Source organism: Kogia breviceps, chromosome 5, assembly GCF_026419965.1.
Source record: "Kogia breviceps isolate mKogBre1 chromosome 5, mKogBre1 haplotype 1, whole genome shotgun sequence".
In the NCBI taxonomy this organism is placed as follows: domain Eukaryota; kingdom Metazoa; phylum Chordata; class Mammalia; order Artiodactyla; family Physeteridae; genus Kogia; species Kogia breviceps.
Genome location: NC_081314.1, coordinates 67,693,025 through 67,717,273, shown reverse-complemented (window position 1 = coordinate 67,717,273; position 24,249 = coordinate 67,693,025). Strand labels below are relative to the sequence as shown.

Here is a 24,249-nt window from a genome sequence, read left to right as displayed (position 1 = left end):
TGGTGCACGGGCTTCTCTATAGTTGTGGCGTGCAGGTGGGGCGCAGGCTCCAGGGCTCATGGGCTCTGTTGTTTGCGGCACATGGGTTCTAGTTGAGGTGCTTGAGCTCAGTAGTTGTGGCACGCGGGCTTAGTTGCCCCGCGGCATGTGGGATCTTCGTTCCCTGACCAGGGATTGAACCCGCGTCCCCTGCATTGTAAGGTGGATTCTTTACCACTGGTCCACCAAGAAAGTCCTACGAAGAATTATTATTAATGATAATACATAGCTTACCAATTAATTAAAAGAACTCGAAGCCCAGATACCACAAAGAGCACATCCATTTGGTAGTGCAATGAATTATATGTTTCTTTATTAGTATACCTTTCGCAGTACACTTTACTTAGGGTAGATCTCAGCATATTCTAGGCTTAAGAGTAATGTGCTAAGTAGCAAAAAAAAAAGCCATAAATAACATATAAAATCTATAATAGCCATAAAATCTAAATTTGCACATACTTCAAGAATTTCTGCTCTCTCTCCATATACCAAAATTAATCTAATCCTCTATTTCTTCACCCCAATTTATTTTAACTACATCCCAAAGACCATCAAAGAAGGAAATATCTAGATCCTAGAAGGAATCAAAATCTAATTATGTGTGTCGAGCTCTACTTTTATTGCCAGTATTCACCATTCTTCAATACTACTCCTTTGTGCATTATTAAAATATTCTCTAAGACCAAAGAAGAAGAAAAGAGTTATTAGGAAACACTTTTCATCAATGATCATAAAACAGCAGAAGCACTTTACCTGACCGCCATCTAACAAACACACAGAATTAAAGTTCTCCATTCCCTCTATAAAGCTTACTGACTAAAGCCCACGATACACTGACTCCCCACAGCTAAATGGCTATTTTCTAGAACTCAGATGCTTACGAAAAGTCAGTTGTGTTTATTTCCAAACCTGTTCATGCCACTGTAATATTACTGTACTTTAAAAATGTAATTAAACAATATTGTCAACTGATGAAATACAGTGGAAAAGAAAGAGCTGTTGTTTCTATGAAAGCTAAATGAATGTTTTAGAAAAACTTGGTAAAGATGAATTGCTTTAAATTAACTGTCATGAAGTAAGGTATGGACAAGATAACTGCAGAAAACTGAAAAGAAGTTTTATGAAAATCTAAAATTTTGCACACCTCGACGGATTCACAGGTGCCTAAGCTTTTACCTCTTTTTTTAATTAAAAGTACAAATTTTGCATGACCCATCACTGATGCAGCTTATGCCAAAAAAAAATGCTGCAGACGTCCAACTGGCAGATACAAATTCAAAGAAACAGTTTTGGTCTATGCCAAAAGATTAAGATCAATATTCACTGATTTATTTTCATTTAAAATAAAACATTGAAGGTATATATATATTTATAAATTTTAACAATTCCCTACTTTAATTTCAAAACTTTTCAATAAGCATTTCATAAGAGGACATCGACTGTAACTAGTAACATTCTTTTTCAACATTAAAAAGGTCACAAGAAAAAGAGTCACTCATGCAAACCAAAATTACTATACCTTTTCCTTTGAATCCATGGAGAAAAGATCAAAAAAAGAGAAAAGCAAGAAATCAGTTCAAAAGTTCAGAGAAAAGACAGGTAAAATTTCAAGAGGATAAGTGATAAACTTTAGTTATCTGTGGGAATGATACTAAATGTGATTAAATGATACATCTAGCATTTAAATTTAGGTATTGGTTATGGAAATAAAGTAAATGCATAATATCCAAATTTTAGCACAGTAAATCCAAGTCCATTAAGTGTGACAAAAACAAAAACAATTTCCAAAAGATAATCTACTAAAGTATACTAACAACCCAAAAAATGGAAACCTAAGGGCCTTAGGACAGGGAGATATCTTTACTAAGATTCGAATTTTTGAGATCCTATATTTAGGTAAGAACCAAGATACATAATAAATACCATATACCTATAATTCCATAAGAATAGGCAATTTACATGATGTTTAAGAAGCTTATAGTGATTACTATTTTAATGACCCAGGCCTCTATTCCAAAGTGAATCTAATGGTACTTAAACAAGTACAGTTCTGCACTTTTTCCTATGGTCAACAAAGATGTTTAAAAGATCAGATTTAACCCAGACCTCTAATCTAGACACTTCATAGTATTATTACTCTGCCATTTTTTCCTGGCTTTCAAGCAAATTTTAATCCATCTGTTAAAACTCATTGTCCAAATATCTGATTCCCACAAAAATGAGTAAAATTTATTAACTGCATGATTAAAAATCAAAAGCATAACTAGAATATTATGATCCTTTCTCAAAATGTTCATTATGGCATACTTTCTTTTTCATGAGACTGCAATGAAAGATTATTATTTCATCAAATCTACAAGAAAGTTGCTGGGGTCTAAAAAATTAGACAGCAGGCCCAAGGAAATTAAGGAGACAGTTATGAAAGACAATAAACTCTTCTTCTCCTGTTAGTTTTTATTTTAAAAGACTTCATTTTAATTTGTTGCAGTAAGCTCTGCATGGATTTGATTATAAGCAGGCACATATTCTTATGACCTTGCGGTAAGGAAGGGATATTAAAGCAGATAGAGTTGAAGAAAAGTGAGTACTGGTAAGTGGGAACAAAAATAAACACGTATTCTGACAGATAAACAGGTACATTATATTTTATCCTCATTCATCTTAGTTCTTCCATTCTTTCCTTTATATATCTTGCAATTTTTGCCTCCTTTTCTCCTAGAACTGGAGAACTGCTTGGAAGTGTGAAAATGTACTGATCTTAGGATTCAGTATTCCTTGATTCTGAATTTGGCTCTGTACATGTCACTTAACCTCTCAGGTTCTCAATAACCTCATATGTAAATAAGGGGACTGAACTGAAAGTCCTTTGAAGATCCTTTCCCAGAATTCTATCAATCTGATACCAACTATGCCCTCGGAAGAAAACAAGCATTCTTACACGTGATAGGAGAGCAAGCTGGCAAAACTTTCTAGAAGGCAATTAGGCAGTATACATCAGAAGTTTTTAAAATGTTCATACCCTGACCTAAGCAAGCCCACTTCTAGGAATTTCTCCTAAAGAAGTAATCATGTGCACAGAAATGCAGTTACAAAGATGTTCATCACTCTACTCTTTGGTTAGAAACAACCTAAATGTCTTATAGTAGGAAATGATTAAGTAAAACGTGGTCATTAAAAATGATGTTACACAGAAACAGACTCACAGACATAGAAAACAAACTTACGGTTACCAAAGGAGATGGGGAAGGGTAAATTAGAAGTTTGGGATTCGCAGATACAAACCACCATATATAAAATAGATAAACAACAAGGTTCTACTGTATAGCATAGGGAACCATATTCAATATCCTGTAATAAACCATAATGGAAAAGAATATGAAAAAGAATATATATATATATATAAACTGAATCGCTTTGATGTACACCAGAAACACAATGTAAATCGATCATACTTCAATTAAAAAAAAACTAATAATACAGAAAAAAATTATGTTACAGATGACTAATAATCACATGGAAAGATGTTCATTATAATGAAAATGCAGGTTACAAATTAACATGATACCATTTGGGGGGGTGTACATATATATACACACATGTACAGGAAAAAAGATTAGAAGGCCATATAGAAATGTTAGGAATTATTCCTGGATGGCAGAATTTGGTGTATCTTCAACCTTTTGCTCATCTAAATTTTTTATTATGAACACATATTATGGAATAAGAAAAAATTATTGTTTAAAGAATCAATTCTAAAGTTCTCTCAAGAGAATTACATTTTTGTTTCCATTCTTCTCATCCCCAACAATAAAACTTTATTATTTATATCAATCGCCTTTGAAAAGACTAGGTGTTAAAAACACATGATAAATAAGGCTTTTGACATAATGGAAAATTTATAAATAGGAAGTCAAATTGTTCAAAAACAAGGGAAAATAACTAGCTATTCACTCATATGATAAATAAAAATGCAAGGCCCACAGAGATCAAACTGTGGTTCTGCTATTAAGGCCTTCCCACGTAATCCTTACACAATATCCTGTAGAGTCCTTACTAAAATACAGTGTCATCAGGAATTCCATTTAAGAAAGTTGCAAAAGACTTAAGATCCATAGAGAACATATTAGAGAAAATATTATCTAGTAGTTTTTAAGTAAACAGAACAAAATGTTCTGCTCATAGTATTGAATGCAAAAGCAAAGAAAGATTAAAACTAGGTTTATTTAGTCTCACGGAGGAAAAAAAATGAGAAAATACTTAGGACTATCACCTACCATACAAATAAAACTACCTAAGTTCTCTTCTCAACCAAAAAAAGAAAGTGATTATGGGCTAAAAATTTTTCAGTTTAGAGGGATTTACAATGTAAATGAAAAACAAAACTTACTGTCAGTAAGAGTTACTGAAAATTACTGAGAAAGCCTGGGAATCTCTTTCACTGAAGATCTTTTCAAATACCTACTACTCAGATATGATTTAGAATAAAACATTAGCACCACCACAAACCAGAGGCAGACAAAATGACAACCTCTCAATTTTATATCCTTTTTGTCTAGGTCTGCAGAGAGTCAAAAGATATGATATGATAGCTTATAAATTCATAAAGAAGAAAATAAACTTGCAATGAGCAACCAAATGAAGCTGAGTCAAGTAATTTTTAACTATAAAAATGCTAACCGCTACTTTTCAAGTTTTTCTGGCTTTTGTCAAAAAAATAAAGTTTACTATATAAACTGTGATTAAAAGACATTATTTAAAAAACCCAAATACTTAATATTTAAAATAAGGAAAGTAGTTAGAAAATTTACCAAATATTAAAGTCAATCCATGAGATGTACCCACTGCTATCAGACTTGACACTGCCTGAGAACAAAAGAGAAGATTACATTTTAAGACATTACAAGGATCTTGAAATAATCAGAATTGAATTTGCTGGTTTTCTTTCCTCTAGGCACCAGATAACATACCAACTATTATAAATAAGGAAAATTTCATCTAAGAGGCAAAACAGGAAATGAAACTCAGAACATCTTATTTCTGGGAATCCCTCTAAATTCACTCTAAGGGTAACAATATTAAAATATCATATGTTCAACATTATAGGCAAAAACATGCCACTTAACTTCCTCTAAAGCAATTTTTTGAAAAATTCAGGGGTCCACACAAAGTAAGAGGCACTTATGCTATCCAACCAAGAGCCTCCTATGAGGTATGGGAAAGGGACAAGAAAGCCCTTCTCCAGCTTATTCACAGGAGCCAAAAGGCACCAGAAATACTCAAAACCCAGCCCACTTCCTCACCAATTGACTGTCTAATAAGAAAGCTACAGGAGGCAGCTGGAAATAGTTGAAAATAGAAAAGAGGGCACTAGTGTGCTTTCAATATCCCCAGTTCTCTATAATCACTCCACAGATTTACTATTTGGCAGGCTTGGCAATGGAGTTCAGAGCTGTTAAGTGTACTATTTACCACAAAGTGATTTTACCAAACACTGTTTTCCACTCCCTATAACCAAAGCGAGGCCAAGTCACAGAAGGAGCAAATATATTTGGGCAGGGTAGTACCACATACAAATAAATTGGGAAAAGGCTAATCATTATTTTTCTTAAAAAACAAAACAAAAAAAGAAAACTGAAAAGTAACAATACACTAGAAAGAATGAGAACATTCAACACGGACAAATTTTAAACCTGATTACTGGCAGTAAATGACATGAATTAATTATCACAAAATTTATGTAATAACTTTGAATATCGGAAGAATAAATCTAAGAAAACCTGATCAAATAGAAAGCTTACCTTTAAAGGATTATTTAAAGTATACTTACAATTGCTGTAGGCAAGCCAGCATCTACTTTGTCCTAAATAAAATTTAAAAAAAAAAGTATTTGAAAAGACATTCCCATTTTTAAGCAGAAAATGGTATAAGGCCCTCTCTTTACCTCTTTACAAGAGGTAGAACCGTCATTTTTGCCCCCAAAAAAGAGAAACTACAAAAGTTGTATATACCAACAAAATATAAAGAGCACAAAAGTAGATCATTTTCTTTTACTGTTTCAGGAAGGGTACTGATTATAAATGAAAATGTAAAGGAAAAGAGAGAGGAAAGAGATTCTATTTTCAATAATGTGAATAAACTATAAGTACTATGGGTCACAAGGGTAAGAGTACATAAAGATTTTAAAAACGGAAACATATACTAAAGACATTCTTCCTCTAAGTAGGAGCTTCCCACCCAGCAGATTATAAAATAACCCCTAAATAAAAACCATCAGTCATAAAAAGAAACAAAACTGAGTTATCTGTAGTGAGGTGGATGGACCTACAGTCTGTCATACAGAGTGAAGTAAGTCAGAAAGAGAAAAACAAATACTGTATGCTAACATATATATATATGGAATCTAAAAAAAAAAAAAAACTGGTTCTGATGAACCTAGGGGCAGGACAGGAATAAAGATGCAGACATCGAGAATGGACTTGAGGACTGGGGAAGGGGGAAGGGTAAGCTGGGACGAAGTGAGAGAGTGGCATGGACATACATACACTACCAAATGTAAAATAGATAGCTAGTAGGAAGCAGCTGCACAGCACAGGGAGATCAGCTTGGTGCTTTGTGACCACCTAGAGGGGTGGGATAAGGAGGGCAGGAGGGAGGGAGATGCAAGAGGGAGGAGATATGAGGATACATGTATATGTATAGGTGATTCACTTTGTTATATAGCAGAAACCAACACACCATTGTAAAGCAATTATACTCCAATAAAGATGTTTAAAAAAACTTTTAAATGAAAGGCAAAAAGAAATAAAATAATTTTTTAAATATAAATAAATAAATAAAAGCCAGAGCAGGGTATATTCAGTCAGAATAAGAAAATCAAAACTTAAGTGCTAGTGCCAGCTCCTTACCAGTGACTGTGTGACCTTGGCACAGCCACCTAACTCTTCTGAGTATTAGTCCCCTTACTTGTTTGCGGAAAAGGCAAACACTGCCCTAGCTACCGCCATGAGTTGTCCTGAGGATCAAATTAAATGTAAAGTATCCTATAAATGTAAGGGTGTCTACTAATATTTGGTACTTCTGTAGCTTTAAATAATAACAAGGGCTTTCAATGATTAGAACTGTAGTAGCAAAGAGCTTTCAAATGCATTTATCACATTATTTGATACTCAAACCAGGAGAGATGGATCAAACAAGTAGTATTATTCTGATTTTCCAGATTAAGAAAATAGATTAAGATTCTTAAGATTCAGATTAAGTTTCAAAGAGCTTAAATTGACTTGCCCACAATTATTCAGGAAGTGGTAGGCTATGTCTAAAACTCAGGGTTTCCATTCCCAGACCAGGCTCTTTGGATCACTTCTGTATTTCTTTTCTGTCTGTCCCTGTCAATGTGCTCAATTCATTATTATAATCTCTCAGAAAGCAGAATCTATTATATCCAACTTTACAGAGCTTACCAGGAACTAACTTAAAAAACTTACAACAGGGCATGGAACTATGAGGAAGAACAATCACCAATGCTGCTATGTACAACGTTCTGGATAGTAGGATACACTCAACTTTGTGTGGATGTGTGTGTGTAAAGGATGCCTAACATAATGCTGAACAATAAAGAAACATGCAACAAATATTTGATAAATGATTGATTTGTGTCCTGGACAGGGAAAAAGAATGAGCCAGCAGATGAAGAACATAAACTATATTCAAAATGGAACCTGAAAAATGCAATCGGAAGTCAGCTTTCAAAGCTAAAACCCACAGGTGGGGCTTCCCTGGTGGCGCAGTGGTTGAGAGTCCGCCTGCCGATGCAGGACGGGCAGGTTCGTGCCCCGGTCCGGGAGGATCCCACGTGCCGCGGAGCGGCTGGACCAGTGAGTCATGGCCAATGAGCCTGCGCGTCCGGAGCCTGTGCTCCGCAACGGGAGAGGCCGCAGCGGTGAGAGGCCCGCGTACCGCAAAATAAATAAATAAATAAATAAAAATTAAAAAAAATAAAACCCACAGATGTGGGAAGCAATTTAGAGGATATATGAATAGAATTTTAGTGCTGGTGTTACGGCATCTTAGGATAGTGATTCTCAAAAGCCACGGTGCATTAGAATCACCTGGGATACCCGTTAAAATGAAAATCCCTAGCTACACTGCTAGAACTAGATTCCAATTCAGTAGGTCTGGGATGGTGCCCAGGAATCTGTATTTTCATAAGTACACTAGGAGATTCTTATACAATGGACACATTTTACAAAAACACTATGCTAAGGTATCCCCATTATCTTAGGTGATCATAAAATGATAAATATCCTTTAAAATTAATTTGAATCTATTTTAAATATAGTCATATGTCATATTACTTTGAGGAGGATTCCAAAATTAAACAATGAGGTTCACAACTCCAAAAGTTTCATCTCTCCTAAGTGTTCTCCAGGCTCAGACTACAAGGCCATGATGTTCAACGCCCTAGGCAGCCCTAAATAACATCACTATCCACATGGCTGAAAGCATTACGGAACAGCCATTCAGGAGAGATACCCCAAAATATAACTAGCTTTACATGTTAATAAACCAACCATCACAGAAAAGCATACAATTTAAATTGAGCTGGTAATCCAAAATTAGGAAAGCAGAGTATGAAGACTGTCACAAGAAAAGCAGTTTTCATTTTAACATACCAAAGGAGCTCAGCCATGGCAATGAAATAAGAACAGAATGCAAACACTCTGGGATTTATTACAATTTTTCCCTCCTCTTCAAGAGAAAGGAGAAACCCTTTTAAATAACAGATTTATCTAATCATTGTTCAATGTCTGAGTTTTAGTTCAGTCTCCATTATTCAAAATATTTTTAAAACTGCACAGGTGGGTCAAATGACTGTTCTGGTTCATCTTGATTTTGAAAGGAATGAATTTCATCACCTACATAAGGATTAAATTCAGAAAACGTCATGGAAATGTAATCCTCAACAGGTGGTTCCCATTCTAGCAAATATGAGCTACTCTCCACCTACAAGAGGAAGGACAATTGCCCAGGTTTCCTCCATTGCTTGACTATCTCTCTATTTAAATTGACTTCATGATATATGAGCTGGGTCAGGGTATACCAACTGCCCGCAGAAAACACTTTTTTTAAAATTGTTTCTTTGGGGGGTTTTTTGGTTGTTGTTTTTTTGGGGGGGTTTGTGTGTGTTTTTTGTGTTTGGTTTGGTTTGGTTTGGTTTGTGCAATAAGAGCTTTCTCTAATAAACCTGAAAATTACAATGTGGTTATGGTGTCATGATGCCACTTCTGTACCAGTCTCTTACCCTTGTGAAAAATCAAAACTTTGTCCAAACTGAATATGCAAAATACTAATTAAACTCCAGGAAAAGAACATAAAAACATATCAAAGTTCCTGGGGTATGAATTTGCCACCATCATCATTATTATTACTATTATTATTTATAGAATCTATATACTGAATTCAGAAAACCAAAACTGAAAGACTGCGTAAAACTACAGGCCTTGAGGCCAAAGGAAAATTTGATAAAACATACCAGAATCAGCATCTATTGTCCTGACGGACTATTAAATATTTCTGCACTAAACACAGTACTCTAAATCATTTTCAAAAAAGACACAGATATTCTGTTCCAGCTATTATACACTGGCCACATTCAATACCACCCTCATTTCACAACAAAGAAGCACTAGACTTGGAGCCAAAAACCCCAATTTTGAGTAACTGCTCTGCTATCTCCTAACCCAATGATGTAAGACAAGTTAATGTCACCTCTCTGAGCCTGTCTTCTCATTTGTAAAATAGGATATGGCTTTCTCTACTTTCAAAGTTGTAAGAGTATATGAAATAAGGTACATGAAGACTTTTGTGAATTATTAAAAAATCACTCAGTTGTAAAAGATTCTGATGAATCATTTCTCCATATGAAAAGACTAAAAAAAACAAGCACTCTACCTCAACCAAATACACAAGACGGCAACTAAACTGAAAAGGAATTCAAAGAAAAAGCAGATAGTGTTTCTTTTAGGCTTGCTGCCATATTTCATTTAGGCACACCCGAGACTCTGGGCAGACCTTTATTTCATGGCTGCACTAATTTCTATGTCAAGATGTGTAGCTATGTCTTATGAGTCAAAAATAATCACACAAAACCCATGAAAGCCAGATTCTATTTTCCTTAAGCCTCAGGCCAAGAGAAGTGCTGTGCTTTGTTTTATGCTCATTCCTACTTCATTATGCCATTGCGGGTTATAAAGCTGGGGGAAGAGAACAAAATACTTACAGCTGCAGACACTATTTGGGCAGAAATTCCCTTCAAAAGTGAATGTCTCATAACTGATCCATGGAGTGAAAAAGAATCAGGTAATTTCTTCTTTCTTAAAAAGAAAAAAAAAGGAAAATGTTTAAGAATTGGAAAAAAGAAATTGAAAAGGCAGGGTCTTTAAAACTTTGAAATAAGAAAAAATAAAAACGAGAAAAGCATAAAACACTGTATTACTTTGTTAGCTCTGGTTTGCAAAGAGGTATAAAGTCTAACAGTCTCACGTTAAAATGTACTGAATCCACCCTGAACCTCAGAGAAGCACAAGCAGGAAAATGAATAAAGCCACCATTTCTTTTTCACTGATTCAACCTGTTCCTTACCCACCTTAAGAAATACAGCAAGAAGTTTTGCTACTCATCAGAAGGTTGCCTATAGAGCATCCCTGCTCACATGTCTACATTACCTCTACCTGTCTTCCACCTTTACCACCTTTCTTGCTCTCCTGTTGTCTATAATGACACTCTCCCAATCAACTGCCTCAAATTCCCTACTCATTACTCATTCTCTGATGCTCCTTTCACTTAACCTACTCATCACTGTACAAAAAATAATTTTTAAACTTTTACCAAACATTGAACACCTACTCTATGTGACTAAACATATGTTCTGGGGATACAAAAATAAGAAGGTCAAAGTTCCTACTCTCAAGGACCTCATATCCTAGCTAGAGGGACTAATGAGTAACTCACTCTTAAATTAAAGGATAAATGTTAGAAAAGAAAAATAAATAAAGTACTATAGAAACAAAATGAAGAGTTTAATCCTGTTTATTAGGGAGCTATTACGGACAGCTATAGAAAAGAAAAGGCATTTGAGCTGGCCTTGATAGATAACTAGGAGTCTGTCAGACAACAAAAAAGCACAAGCAAAAATATGAAGATGTAATGGTGCACAGTGTGTGGGGAATGTGAGTACACAAAAGGCATGGACCAGGAGGACAGGAGTGGAAGTGCTCAGAGATTATGTCAAAATGGTAAGCAGGGTTCAGACTGATGCCATGCAAAGCAGTTCTGACATTACTATCTAGGCAAAAAGAATACACCACAGCTTTTAAGCAGGTAGTGAACAAATCATCCAAAACATTTATGTTATAATGGTTCCATACAAATTTTAGGATTGTTTTTTCTGTGAAAAATGTTATTGAGATTTTGATAGGGATTGCACTGAATCTATACATGGCTATGGGTAGTATGAACATTTTAATTAATCCATGAACATGGCATATCTTTCCATTTGTGTTTTTTAATTTCATTCATCAATTCTTATAATTTTCTGTGTACAGCTCTTTCACCTCCTTGTTCCTAAACTTATTCCTAAGTATTTTATTGCTTTTGATCCCATTGTAAATGAGATTTTTATTACTTTATATATTTCATTGTTAGTTTATAGAAACACAACTGATCCAAATCAGTCAAAGTAACCTTGAGAAAGAACACCAAAGCTGGAGGCATAACACTCCCTGATTTCAAACTCTATTTCAAGCTACAGTAATCAAAACAGGATGGCACTAGCATTTAAAAAGACACATAGATCAACAAACAAAATAGAGAGCCCAGAAATAACCACTTGCATATACTGTCAACTAATATTTGAAAAAGGAGCCAAGAACACTCAATGAGGAAAGAATATTCTCTCCAATAAATGGTGCTAGGAAAACTGGGTAATCACATACAGAAGAATGAAACTGTACCCTTACCTTATACCACTCACGAAGATTAAACAGATTAAATACTTAAACATAAGACCTGAAACGACAAAACTCTTAGAAAAAAACAAAGGGAAAAACCTCCTTGACAGTGGTACTGGCAGCAATTTTTTGGTTATGTATGACACCGAAAACGCAAGCAACAAAAGCAGATATACATATAATATATATAAATATATATAAATGGGACTACATCAAACTAAAAATCTTCTGCACAGCTAAAGAAACAATCAAAAAATGAAAAGGCAACCTATGGAATAGGAAAAAATATCTGCATACCATTAACTCCATAAGGGATGGATAACCAAAATATATAAAGAACTCTTATAACTCAAGACCAAAAAAACGGGGGCTAGAGAAGATGGCGGAAGAGTAAGATGCGGAGATCACCTTCCTCCCCACAGACACATCAGAAATACATCTACACGTGGAACAACTCCTACAGAACACCACCCAAGTAGCGCTGGCAGAAGACCTCAGACCTTCCAAAAGGCAAGAAACTCCCCACGTACCTGGGTAGGGCAAAAGAAAAAAGAATAAACAGAGAAAAAAGAATAGGGAGGGGACACGCACCAGTGGGAGGGAGCTGTGAAGGAGGAAAGCTTTGCACACACTAGAAGCCCCTTCGTGGGCGGAGACTGCGGGTGGCAGAGGGGGAAGCTTCAGAGACACGGAGGAGAGCGCAGTAACAGGGTGTGGAAGGCAAAGCAGAGAGATTCCCGCAGAGGATCGGTGCCAACCAGCACTCACCAGCCAGAGAGGCTTGTCTGCTCACCCACCGGGGCGGACGGGGGCTGGAAGCTGAGGCTCGGGCTTCGGTCGGATGCTGGGAGAGGAGGACTGGGGTTGGCTGCGTGAACACAGCCTGAAGGGGTTAGTGCACCACGGCTAGCCGGGATGGAGTCCGGGAGAAGTCTGGAGCTGCTGAAGGGGCAAGAGACCTTTTCTTCCCTCTTTGCTTCCTGGGGCGCGAGTAGAGGGGATTAAGCGCGCCACTTAAAGGAGCTCCAGAAACGGGTGTGAGCCGCGGCTATCAGCGTGGACCCCAGGGACGGGCATGAGACACTAAGGCTGCTGCTGCTGCCACCACGAAGCCTGTGTGCGAGCACAGGTCACTCTCCACAACTCCCCTCCAGGAAGCCTGTGCAGCTCGCCACTGCCAGGGTCCCAGGATCCAGGGACAGCTTCCCCGGGAGAACGCACGGTGCACCTCAGGCTGGTACGATGTCACGCTGGCCTCTGCCGCCACAGGCTCGCCCCTCATCCGGACACCTCCCTCCCCCCGGCCTGAGCCAGAGCCCCCGAATCAGCTGCTCCTTTAACCCCGTGCTGTCTGAGCGAAGAGCAGATGCCCTCGGGCAACCTACACGCAGACATGGGGCCAAGTCAAAAGCCGAAATGCAGGAGCTGTGCGAACAAAGAGGAGAGGGGGAGGTCTCTCCCAGCAGCCTCAGAAGCAGCTGATTAAAGCTCCACAATCAACTTGAAGTGCCCTGCATCTGTAGAAAACCTGAATAGACAGCGATTCAACCCAAGTTGAGGAGGTGGACTTTGGGAGCAAGATATATTATTATTTTCCCCTTTTTCTCTTTTTGTGAGTGTACATGTGTCTGCTGCTGTGTGAGATTTTGTCTGTATAGCTTTGCTTTCACCATTTGTCCTAGGGTTCTGACTGTACCATTTTTTTTTTTTTTACTTTTAAAATTTTTCTTAATAATTATTTTTTATTTTAATAACTTTATTTTATCCTAGATTTTTGTTCCAAAATCTTGGAAATAGAATAGACAAAATGCAAGAAACATTTAACAAGAAACTAGAAGAACTAAAGAGGAAACAAGGAATGATGAACAACACAATAAATGAAATTTAAAATACTCTAGAAGGGATCAACAGCAGAATAAGTGAGGCAGAAGAACGGATAAGTGACCTGGAAGATAAAATAGTGGAAATAACTACTGCAGAGCAGAATAAAGAAAACAGAATGAAAACAACTGAGGACAGTCTCAGAGACCTCTGGGACAACATTAAACACACAAAAATTTGAATTATAGGGGTCCCAGAAGGAGAAGAGAAAAAGAAAGGGACTGAGAAAATATTTGAAGAGATTACAGTTGAAAACTTCCCTAATGTGGGAAAGGAATTAGTTAATCAAGTCCAGGAAGCACAGAGAGTCCCATGCAGGATAAATCCAAGGAGAAACACGCCAAGAAACATATTAATCAAACTATCAAAAATTAAATACAAAGGAAACATATTAAAAGCAGCAATGGAAGAACAACAAATAACACACAAGGGAATCCCCAAAAGGTTTTGTTATGTTAACCATAAGCTTAACAGCTAATCTTTCAGCAGAAAGAGAAAAACCTACAACTAAGATGACTCTACCCAGCAAGGATCTCATTCAGATTTGATGGAGAAATTAAAACCTCTACAGACAAGCAAAAGTTGAGAGAGTTCAGCACCACCAAACCAGCTTTACAGCAAATACTAAAGGCACTTCTCTAGGCAAGAAACACAAGAGAAGGAAAAGACCTACAAGAACAAACCCAAAACAATTAAATAAATGGTAATAGGAACAAACATATCGATAATTACCTTAAATGTAAATGGACTAAATGCTCCCACCAAAAGACACAAACTGGCTGAATGGATACAAAAACAAGATCCATATATATGCTGTCTATAAGAGACCCACTTCAGACCTAGGGACACATACAGACCGAAAGTGAGGGGATGGAAAAAGATATTCCATGCAAATGGAAATAAGAAGAAAGCTGGAGCAGCAATTATATCAGACAAAACAGACTTTAAAATAAAGACTATTACAAGAGACAAAGAAGGACACTACATAATGATGAAGGGATCGATCCATAAAGAAGATACAACAATTGCAAGTATTTATGCACCCAACAGAGAAGAAGCACCTCAATACATAAGGCAAATACTAACAGTCATAAAAGGGGAAATGGACAGTAACACAATCATAATATGGGACTTTAACACCCCTTTTCACCAATGGACAGATCATCCAAAATGAAAATAAATAAGGAAACACAAGTTTTAAATGATACACTGAACAAGACAGACTTAATTGATATTTATAAGACATTCCATTCAAAAACAATAGAATACACATTTATATCAAGTGCTCATGAAACATTCTCCAGGATAGATCATATCTTGACTCACAAATCTAGCCTTGGTAAATTTAAGAAAATTAAAATCATATCAATTATCTTTTCTGACCACAATGCTATGAGACTAGATATCAATTACAGGAAAAGATCTGTAAAAAGTACAAACACATGGAGGCTAAACAATACACTACTTAATAACCAAGTGATCACTGAAGAAATCAAAGAGGAAATCAAAAAATACTTAGAAACAAATGACAATGGAGACACGACAACCCAAAACCTATGGGATGCAGCAAAAGCAGTTCTCAGACGGAAGTTTATAGCAATACAATCCTACCTTAAGAAACAGGAAACATCTCGAATAAACAATCTAACCTTGCACCTAAAGCAATTAGAGAAAGAAGAACAAAAAAACCCCAAAATTTAGCAGAAGGGAAGAAATCATAAAGATCAGATCAGAAATAAATGAAAAAGAAATGAAGAAAACGATAGCAAAGATCAATAAAACTAAAAGCTGGTTCTTTGAGAAGATAAACAAAATTGATAAACCATTAGCCAGACTCATCAAGAAAAAAAGGGAGAAGACTCAAATCAATAGAATTAGAAATGAAAAAGAAGTAACAACGGACACTGCAAAAATACAAAGGATCATGAGAGATTACTACAAACAACTGTATGCCAATAAAATGGACAATCTGGAAGAAATGGACAAATTCTTAGAAATGCACAACCTGCTGAGACTGAACCAGGAAGAAATAGAAAATATGAACAGACCAATCACAAGCACTGAAATTGAAACTGTGATTTAAAATCTTCCAACAAACAAAAGCCCAGGACCAGATGGCTTCACAGGCGAATTCTATCACACACTTAGAGAAGAGCTAACACCTATCCTTCTCAAACTCTTCCAAAAGACAGCAGAGGGAGGAACACTCCCAAACTCATTCTATGAGGCCACCATCACCCTGATACCAAAACCAGACAAAGATGCCAGAAAGAAAGAAAACTACAGGCCAATATCACTGACGAACATAGATGCAAAAATCCTCAACAAAATACTAGCAAACAGAATCCAATAGCACATTAAAAGGATCATACACCATGATCAAGTGGGGTTTATTCCAGGAATGCAAGGATTCTTCAATATATGCAATTCAATCAACATGATACACCATATCAACAAACTGAAGGAGAAAAACCATATGATCATCTCAACAGAAGCAGAGAAAGCTTTTGACAAAATTCAACACCCATTTATGATAAAAACCCTGCAGAAAGTAGGCATAGAGGGAACTTTCCTCAACATAATAAAGGCCATATATGACAAACCCACAGCCAACATCGTCCTTAGTGGTGAAAAACTGAAACCATTTCCACTAAGATCAGGAACAAGACAAGGTTGCCCACTCTCACCACTCTTATTCAACGTAGTTTTGGAAGTTCTAGACACAGCAATCAGAGAAGAAAAAGAAATAAAAGGAATCCAAATCTGAAAAGAAGTAAAGCTGTCACTGTTTGCAGATGACATGATACTATACATAGAGAATCCTAAAGATGCTACCAGAAAACTACTAGAGCTAATCAATGAATTTGGTAAAGTAGCAGTATACAAAATTAAGGCACAGAAATATCTGGCATTCTTATACACTAATGATGAAAAATTTGAAAGTGAAATTAAGAAAACACTCCCATTTACCATTGCAACAAAAAGAATAAAATATCTAGGAATAAACCTACCTAAGGAGACAAAAGACCTGTATGCAGAAAACTATAAGACACTGATGAAAGAAATGAAAGATGATACCAATAGATGGAGAGATATACCATGTTCTTGGATTGGAAGAATCAACATTGTGAAAATGACTCTACTACCGAAAGCAATTTACAGATTCAATGCAATCCCTATCAAACTACCATTGGCATTTTTTACAGAACTAGAACAAAAAATTTCACAATGTGTATGGAAACACAAAAGACCCCGAATAACCAAAGCAATCTTGAGAACAAAAAATGGATCTGGAGGAATCAGGCTCCCTGATTTCAGACTATACTACAAAGCTACAGTAATCAAGACAGTATGGTACTGACACAAAAACAGAAATACAGATCAATGGAACAGGATAGAAAGCCCAGAGATAAACCCACACACATATGTTCACCTTATCTTTGATAAAGGAGGCAAGAATATACAGTGGAGAAAAGACAGCCTCTTCAATAAGTGGTGCTGGGAAAACTAGACAGGTACATGTAAAAGTATGAAATTAGAACACTCCCTAACACCATACACAAAAATAAACTCAAAATGGGTTAAAGGCCTAAATGTAAGGCCAGACACTATCAAACTTTTTAGAGGAAAACATAGGCAGAACACTCTATGACATAAATCGTAGCAAGATCCTTTTTGACACACCTCCTAGAGAAATGGAAACAAAAACAAAAATAAACAAATGGGACCTAATGAAACTTAAAAGCTTTTGCACAGTAAAGGATACCAAAAACAAGACCAAAAGACAACCCTCAGAATGGGAGAAAATAGTCACAAATGAAGCAAGTGACAAAGTATTAATCTCCAAAATTTACAAGCAAATTGTGCAACTCAGTAACAAAAAAAATAAACAAACCAATCCAAAAATGGTCAGAAGACCTAAATAGACATTTCTCCAAAGAAGATATACAGACTGCCAACAAACACATGAAAGAATGTTCAACATCGTTAATCATTAGAGAAATGCAAATCAAAACTACAATGAGATATCATCTCACACCAGTCAGAATGACCATCATCAAAAACTCTAGAAACAATAAATGCTGGAGAGGGTGTGGAGAAAAGGGAACACTCTTGCACTGCTGGTGGAAATGTAAATTGATACAGCCACTATGGTGAACAGTATGGAGGTTCCTTTAAAAACTATAAATAGAACTACCATATGACCCAGCAATCCCACTACTGGGCATATAACCTGAGAAAACCATAATTCAAAAAGAGTCATGTACCAAAATGTTCACTGAAGCTCTATTTACAATAGCCAGGACATGGAAGCAACCTAAGTGTCCATCAACATATGAATGGATAAAGAAGATGTGGCACATATATATAATGGAATATTACTTAGCCATAAAAAGAAACTAAACTGAGTTATTTGTAGTGAGGTGGATGGGCCTGGAGTCTGTCATACAGAGTGAAGTAAGTCAGAAGGAGAAAAAAAAAATACCGTATGCTAACACATGTATATAGAATCTAAAAAAAAAAAGAAGTCATGAAGAGACTAGGGGTACGACGGGTATAAAACACAGACCTAATAGATCATGGACTTGAGGATATGGGGAGGGGGAAGGGTAAGCTGTGACAAAGTGAGAGAGTGGCATGGACATATATACACTACCAAACATAGGATGGATAGCTAGTGAGAAGTAGCCGCATGGCACAGGGAGATCAGCTAGGTGGTTTGTGACCACTTAGAGGGGTGGGATAGGAAGGGTGGGAGGGAGGGAGACGCAAGAGGGAAGAGATATGGGAACATATGTATATGTATAACTGATTCACTTTGTTGTAAAGCAGAAACTAACACACCATTGTAAAGCAATTATACTCCAATAAAGATGTTAAAAAAAAAAAGAGCAAAAAACGATCTGAGTAAAAAAATGCGCAGAGGACCTAAATAGGCATTTTTCCAGGGAACACATACAGATGGCTAACAGGTACATGAAAAGGTGCTCAACATCACTAATCATCAGGGAAATGCATATGAAAACCACAATGAGATATCATCTCATATCCATTAGTATGGCTGTTATCAAAAAAACAAAAGATAAACGTTTGTGAGGATGCAGAGAGAAAGGAATCCCCAGACTCTGTTGGTGGGAATGTAAATTGGTGCGGTCACTATGGAAAACAGCATGGAGGTCCCTCAAATAATTAAAACTAGAACTACCATGTGAGCCAGCAATCCCACTTTTGGGTTGTATATTCAAAGAAAACAAAATCACTATCTCAAAGAGGTACCTGCACTCTTATGTTCATTGCAGCATTATTCAAAATAGCCAAGATACAGAAACCACCTAAGTTAAATGTCCATCTAGAGATGAATGGATACAGATGTGTACGCACATACATACACACACACACACAAAATGGAATATTATTCAGCCATGAGAAAGAAGGAAATCCTGCCATTTGCGACAACACTGATGGACCTTGAGGGCATTATGTTACAAAAAATAAGTCAGACAGAGCAGGACAAATACTGTATGATCTTATAGTGGAATTTTAAAAAGCCAAACTACAGAAACAGAGACTAAAATATTGACATCCAGGGGCAGGTGGAAATACAGAGATGCTGGTCAAAGGGTAAAAACTTCCAGTTTTAATATGAGTAAGTTCTGGGGATCTAATATACAGCATGGTGACTATAAAAACACTGTGTTATATACTTGAAAGTTGCTAAGAAAGTAGATCTTACATGTTCCCAGTGCAAAAAAAAAAAAAAAAAAAACCGGCTAATTATGTGAGGTGATAAGTAACGATTCTGTAGTAATCATTTCACAATATATACATATATCAAAGAATCACACAGGGGGCAGACAGCAGAAGCAAGAAGAATTACAATCGTGCAGCCTGTGGAACAAAAAACACATTCACAGAAAGACAGACAAGATGAGAAGGCAGAGGGCTATGTACCAGATGAAGGAACAAGATAAAACCCCAGAAAAACAACTAAATGAAGAAGTGAAGATAGGAAACCTTCCAGAAAAAGAATTCAGAATAATGATAGTGAAGATGATCCAGGACTTCATAAAAAGAATGGAGGCAAAGATCGAGAAGATGCAAGAAATGTTTAACAAAGACCTAGAAGAATTAAAGAACAAACAGAGATGAACAATACAATAACTGAAATGAAAACTACACTAGAAGGAATCAATAGCAGAATAACTGAGACAGAAGAACAGAAAAGTGACCTGGAAGACAGAATGGTGGAATTCACTGCTGTGGAACAGAATAAAGAAAAAAGAATGAAAAGAAATGAAGACAGCCTAAGAGACCTCTGGGACACCATTAAACGCAACAACATTCGCATTATAGGGGTCACAGAAGGAGAAGAGAGAGAGAAAGGACCAGAGAAAGTATTTGAAGAGATTATAGTCAAAAACTTCCCTAACATGGGAAAGGAAATAGCCACCCAAGTCCAGGAAGCGCAGAGAGTCCCATACCGGGTAAACCCAAGGAGAAAAATGTTGAGACACACAGTAATCAAATTGGCAAAAATTAAGGACAGAAAAATATATTAAAAGCAGCAAGGGAAAAACAACAAATTACATATAAGGGAACACCCATAAGGTTAAGAGCTAATTTCTCAGCAGAAACTCTACAAACCAGAAGGGAGTGACATGATATACTTAAAGTGATGAAAGGGAAGAACCTACAACCAAGATTACTCTACCCAGTGAGGATCTCATTCAGATTCAATGGAGAAATCAAAACCTTTACAGACAAGCAAAAGCTAAGAGAATTCAGCACCACCAAACCAGCTCTACAACAAATGCTAAAGGAACTTCTCTAAGTGGGAAGGAAACATAAGAAAAGAAAAGGACCTACAAAAACAAACCCAAAACAATTAAGGAATGGTCATAGGAACATATATATTGATACTTACCTTAAATGTGAACGGATTAAATGCTCCAACCAAAAGACACAGACTGGCTGAATGGATACAAAAACAAGACCCATATATATACTGTCTACAAGAGACCCACTTCAGACGCAGGGACACATTCAGACTGAAATTGAGGGGATGGAAAAAGATATTTCATGCAAATGGAAATCAAAAGAAAGCCAGAGTAGCAATACTCATATCCAATAAAATAGACTTTAAAATAAAGAATGTTACAAGAGACAGGGAAGGACACTACATAATGATCAATGGATAAATCCAAGAAGAAGATATAACAATTATAAATATATATGCACCCAACATAGGAGCACCTCAATACATAAGGCAACTGCTAACAACTATAAAACAGGAAATCCACAGTAACACAATAATAGTGGGGGACTTTAACACCTCACTGACACCAATTGACAGATCATCCAAAATAAAAATAAATAAGGAAACAGAAGCTTTAAATGACACAATAGACCAGATAGATTTAATTGATATTTACAGGACATTCCATCCAAAAACAGATTACACTTTCTTCTCAAGTGCACACAGAACATCTACAGGATAGATCACATCTTGGGTCACAAATCAAGCCTCAGTAAATTTAAGAAAACTGAAATCATATCAAGCATCTTTTCTGACTACAACGTTATAAGATTAGAAATGAATTACAGGGGAAAAAACGTAAAAGACACAAACACATGGAGGCGAAACAATACACTACTAAATAACCAAGAGATCACTGAAGAAATCAAAGAGAAAATCAAAAAATACCTAGAGACAAATGACAATGAAAACACAATGATCCAAAACCTATGGGATGCAGGAAAAGCAGTTCTAAGAGGGAAGTGTATAGCTATACAACCCTACCTCAAGAAAGAAGAAAAATCTCAAATAAACAATCTAACCTTACACCTAAAGGAACTAGAGAAAGAAAAACAAACAAAACCCAAAGTTAGCAGAAGGAAAGAAATTATAAAGATCAGAGGAGAAATAAATAAAATCGAAACAAAGACAACAGTAGCAAAGATCAATAACACTAAAAGCTGGTTCTTTGAGAAGATAAACAAAATTGATAAACCATTAATCAGATTCATCAAGAAAAAGACAGAGAGGACTCAAATCAATAAAATTAGAAATGAAAAAGGAGAAGTTACAGGCACCACAGAAATACAAAGCATCCTAAGAGACTACTACAAGCAACTCTAGGTCAATAAAATGGAGAACCTGGAAGAAATGGACACATTCTTAGAAAGGTATAACGTTCCAAGACTGAACCAGGAAGAAATAGAAAATATGAACAGACCAATCACAAGTAATGAAATTGAAACTGTGATTAAAAATCTTCCAACAAACAAAAGTCCAGGACCAGACGGCTTCACAGGTGAATTCTATCAAATATTTCAAGAAGAGCTAACACCCATCCTTCTCAAACTCTGCCAAAAAATTGTGGAGGAAGGAACACTCCCAAACTCATTCTATGAGGCCACCATCACCCTGACACCAAAACCAGCAAAGATACTACAAAAAAAGAAAATTAGAGACCAATATCACTGATGAATATAGATGCAAAAATCCTCAAAATACTAGCAAACAGAATCCAACTACACATTAAAAGGATCATACACCATGATCAAGTGGGATTTATCCCAGGGATGCAAGGATTCTTCAATATATGCAAATCAATCAATGTGATACACCATATTAACAAACTGAAGAATAAAAACCATATGATCAACTCAATAGATGCAGAAAAGGCTTTTGACAAAATTCAACACCTATTTATGATAAAAACTCTCCAGAAAGTGGGCATAGGGAGAACCTACTCAACATAATAAAGGCCATATATGACAAACCCACAGCAAACATCATTCTCAATGGTGAAAAACTGAAAGCATTTCCTCTAAGATCAGGAACAAGACAAGGATGTCCACTCTCACCACTATTATTCAACATAGTTTTGGAAGTCCTAGCCACCACAATCAGAGAAGAAAAAGAAATAAAAGGAATACAAATTAGAAAAGAAGACATTAAACTGTCACTGTTTGCAGATGACAATATACTATACATAGAGAATCCTAAAAATGCCACCAGAAAACTACTAGACCTAGTCAATTAATTTGGTAAAGTTGCAGGATACAAAATTGATGCACAGAAGTCTCTTGCATTCCTATACACTAATGAAAAATCTGAAAGAGAAATTAAGGAAACACTCCCATTTACAATTAGAACAAAAAGAATAAAATACCTAGGAATAAACCTACCTAGGGAGACAAAAGACCTATATACAGAAAACTATAAGACAGTGATGAAAGAAATTAAAGATGATGCAAATAGATGGAGAGATATACCATGTTCTTGGATTGGAAGAATCAATATTGTGAAAATGACTATACTACCCAAAGCAATCTACAGATTCAATGCAATCCCTATCAAATTACCAATGCCATTTTATACAGAATTAGAACAAAAAAATCTTAAAATTTGTATGGAGACACAAAAGACCCCGAATAGCCAAAGCAGTCTTGAGGGAAAAAAATGGAGTGGGAGGATTCAGACTCCCGACTTCAGACTATACTACAAAGCTACAGTAATCAAGACAATATGGTACTGGAACAAAAACAGAAACATAGATCAATGGAACAAGATAGAAAGCCCAGAGATAAACCCACGCACCTATGATCAACTAATCTATGACAAAGGAGGCAAGGATATACAATGGAAAAAAGACAGTCTCTTCACTAAGTCGTGCTGGGAAAACTGGACAGCTACGTGTAAAAGAATGAAATTTGAACACTCCCTAACACCATACACAAAAATAAACTCAAAATGGATTTGAGACCTAAATGTAAGAGTAGACACTATAAAACTCTTAGAGGAAAACATAGGAAGAACACTCTTTGACATAAATCACAGCAAGATCTTTTTTGATGCACCTCCTAGAGTAATGGAAATAAAAACAAAAATAAACAAATGGGACCTAATGAAACTTCAAAGCTTTTGCACAGCAAAGGAAACCATAAAGAAGACGAAAAGACAACCCTGAGAATGGGAGAAAATATTTGCAAATGAAGCAACTGACAAAGGATGAATCTCCAAAATATATAAACAGCTCATGCAGTTCAATATCACAAAAACAAACAACCCAATCCAAAAATGGGCAGAAGACCTAAATAGGCATTTCTCCAAAGAAGACCTACAGACGGCCAAGAAGCACATGAAAAGCTGCTCAACATCAGTAATTATTAAAGAAATGCAAATCAAAACTACAATGAGCTATCAACTCACACCAGTTAGAATGGGCATCATCAGAAAATCTACAAACAACAAATGCTGGAGAGGGTGTGGAGAAAAGGGAACCCTCTTGCACTGTTGGTGGGAATGTAAATTGAT

General features: G+C 36.3%; 1 protein-coding gene across 4 annotated transcripts in view; it reads right to left on the bottom strand.

Moving 5' to 3' along the window:
* The window catches only part of VPS8 (VPS8 subunit of CORVET complex), a 310,442-nt gene that overhangs the window by 266,236 nt on the left and 19,957 nt on the right, over positions 1-24,249 (bottom strand). For all 4 annotated transcript variants that reach the window (XM_067034155.1, XM_067034154.1, XM_067034156.1 and 1 more), the window contains exons 5-7: positions 10,316-10,409; positions 5,867-5,899; positions 4,848-4,902 (exon numbers count right to left, since the gene is read on the bottom strand). In XM_067034155.1, the coding sequence (XP_066890256.1) occupies positions 4,848-4,902; positions 5,867-5,899; positions 10,316-10,409 (182 nt within the window). The remainder of the gene's footprint in view (positions 1-4,847; positions 4,903-5,866; positions 5,900-10,315; positions 10,410-24,249) is intronic.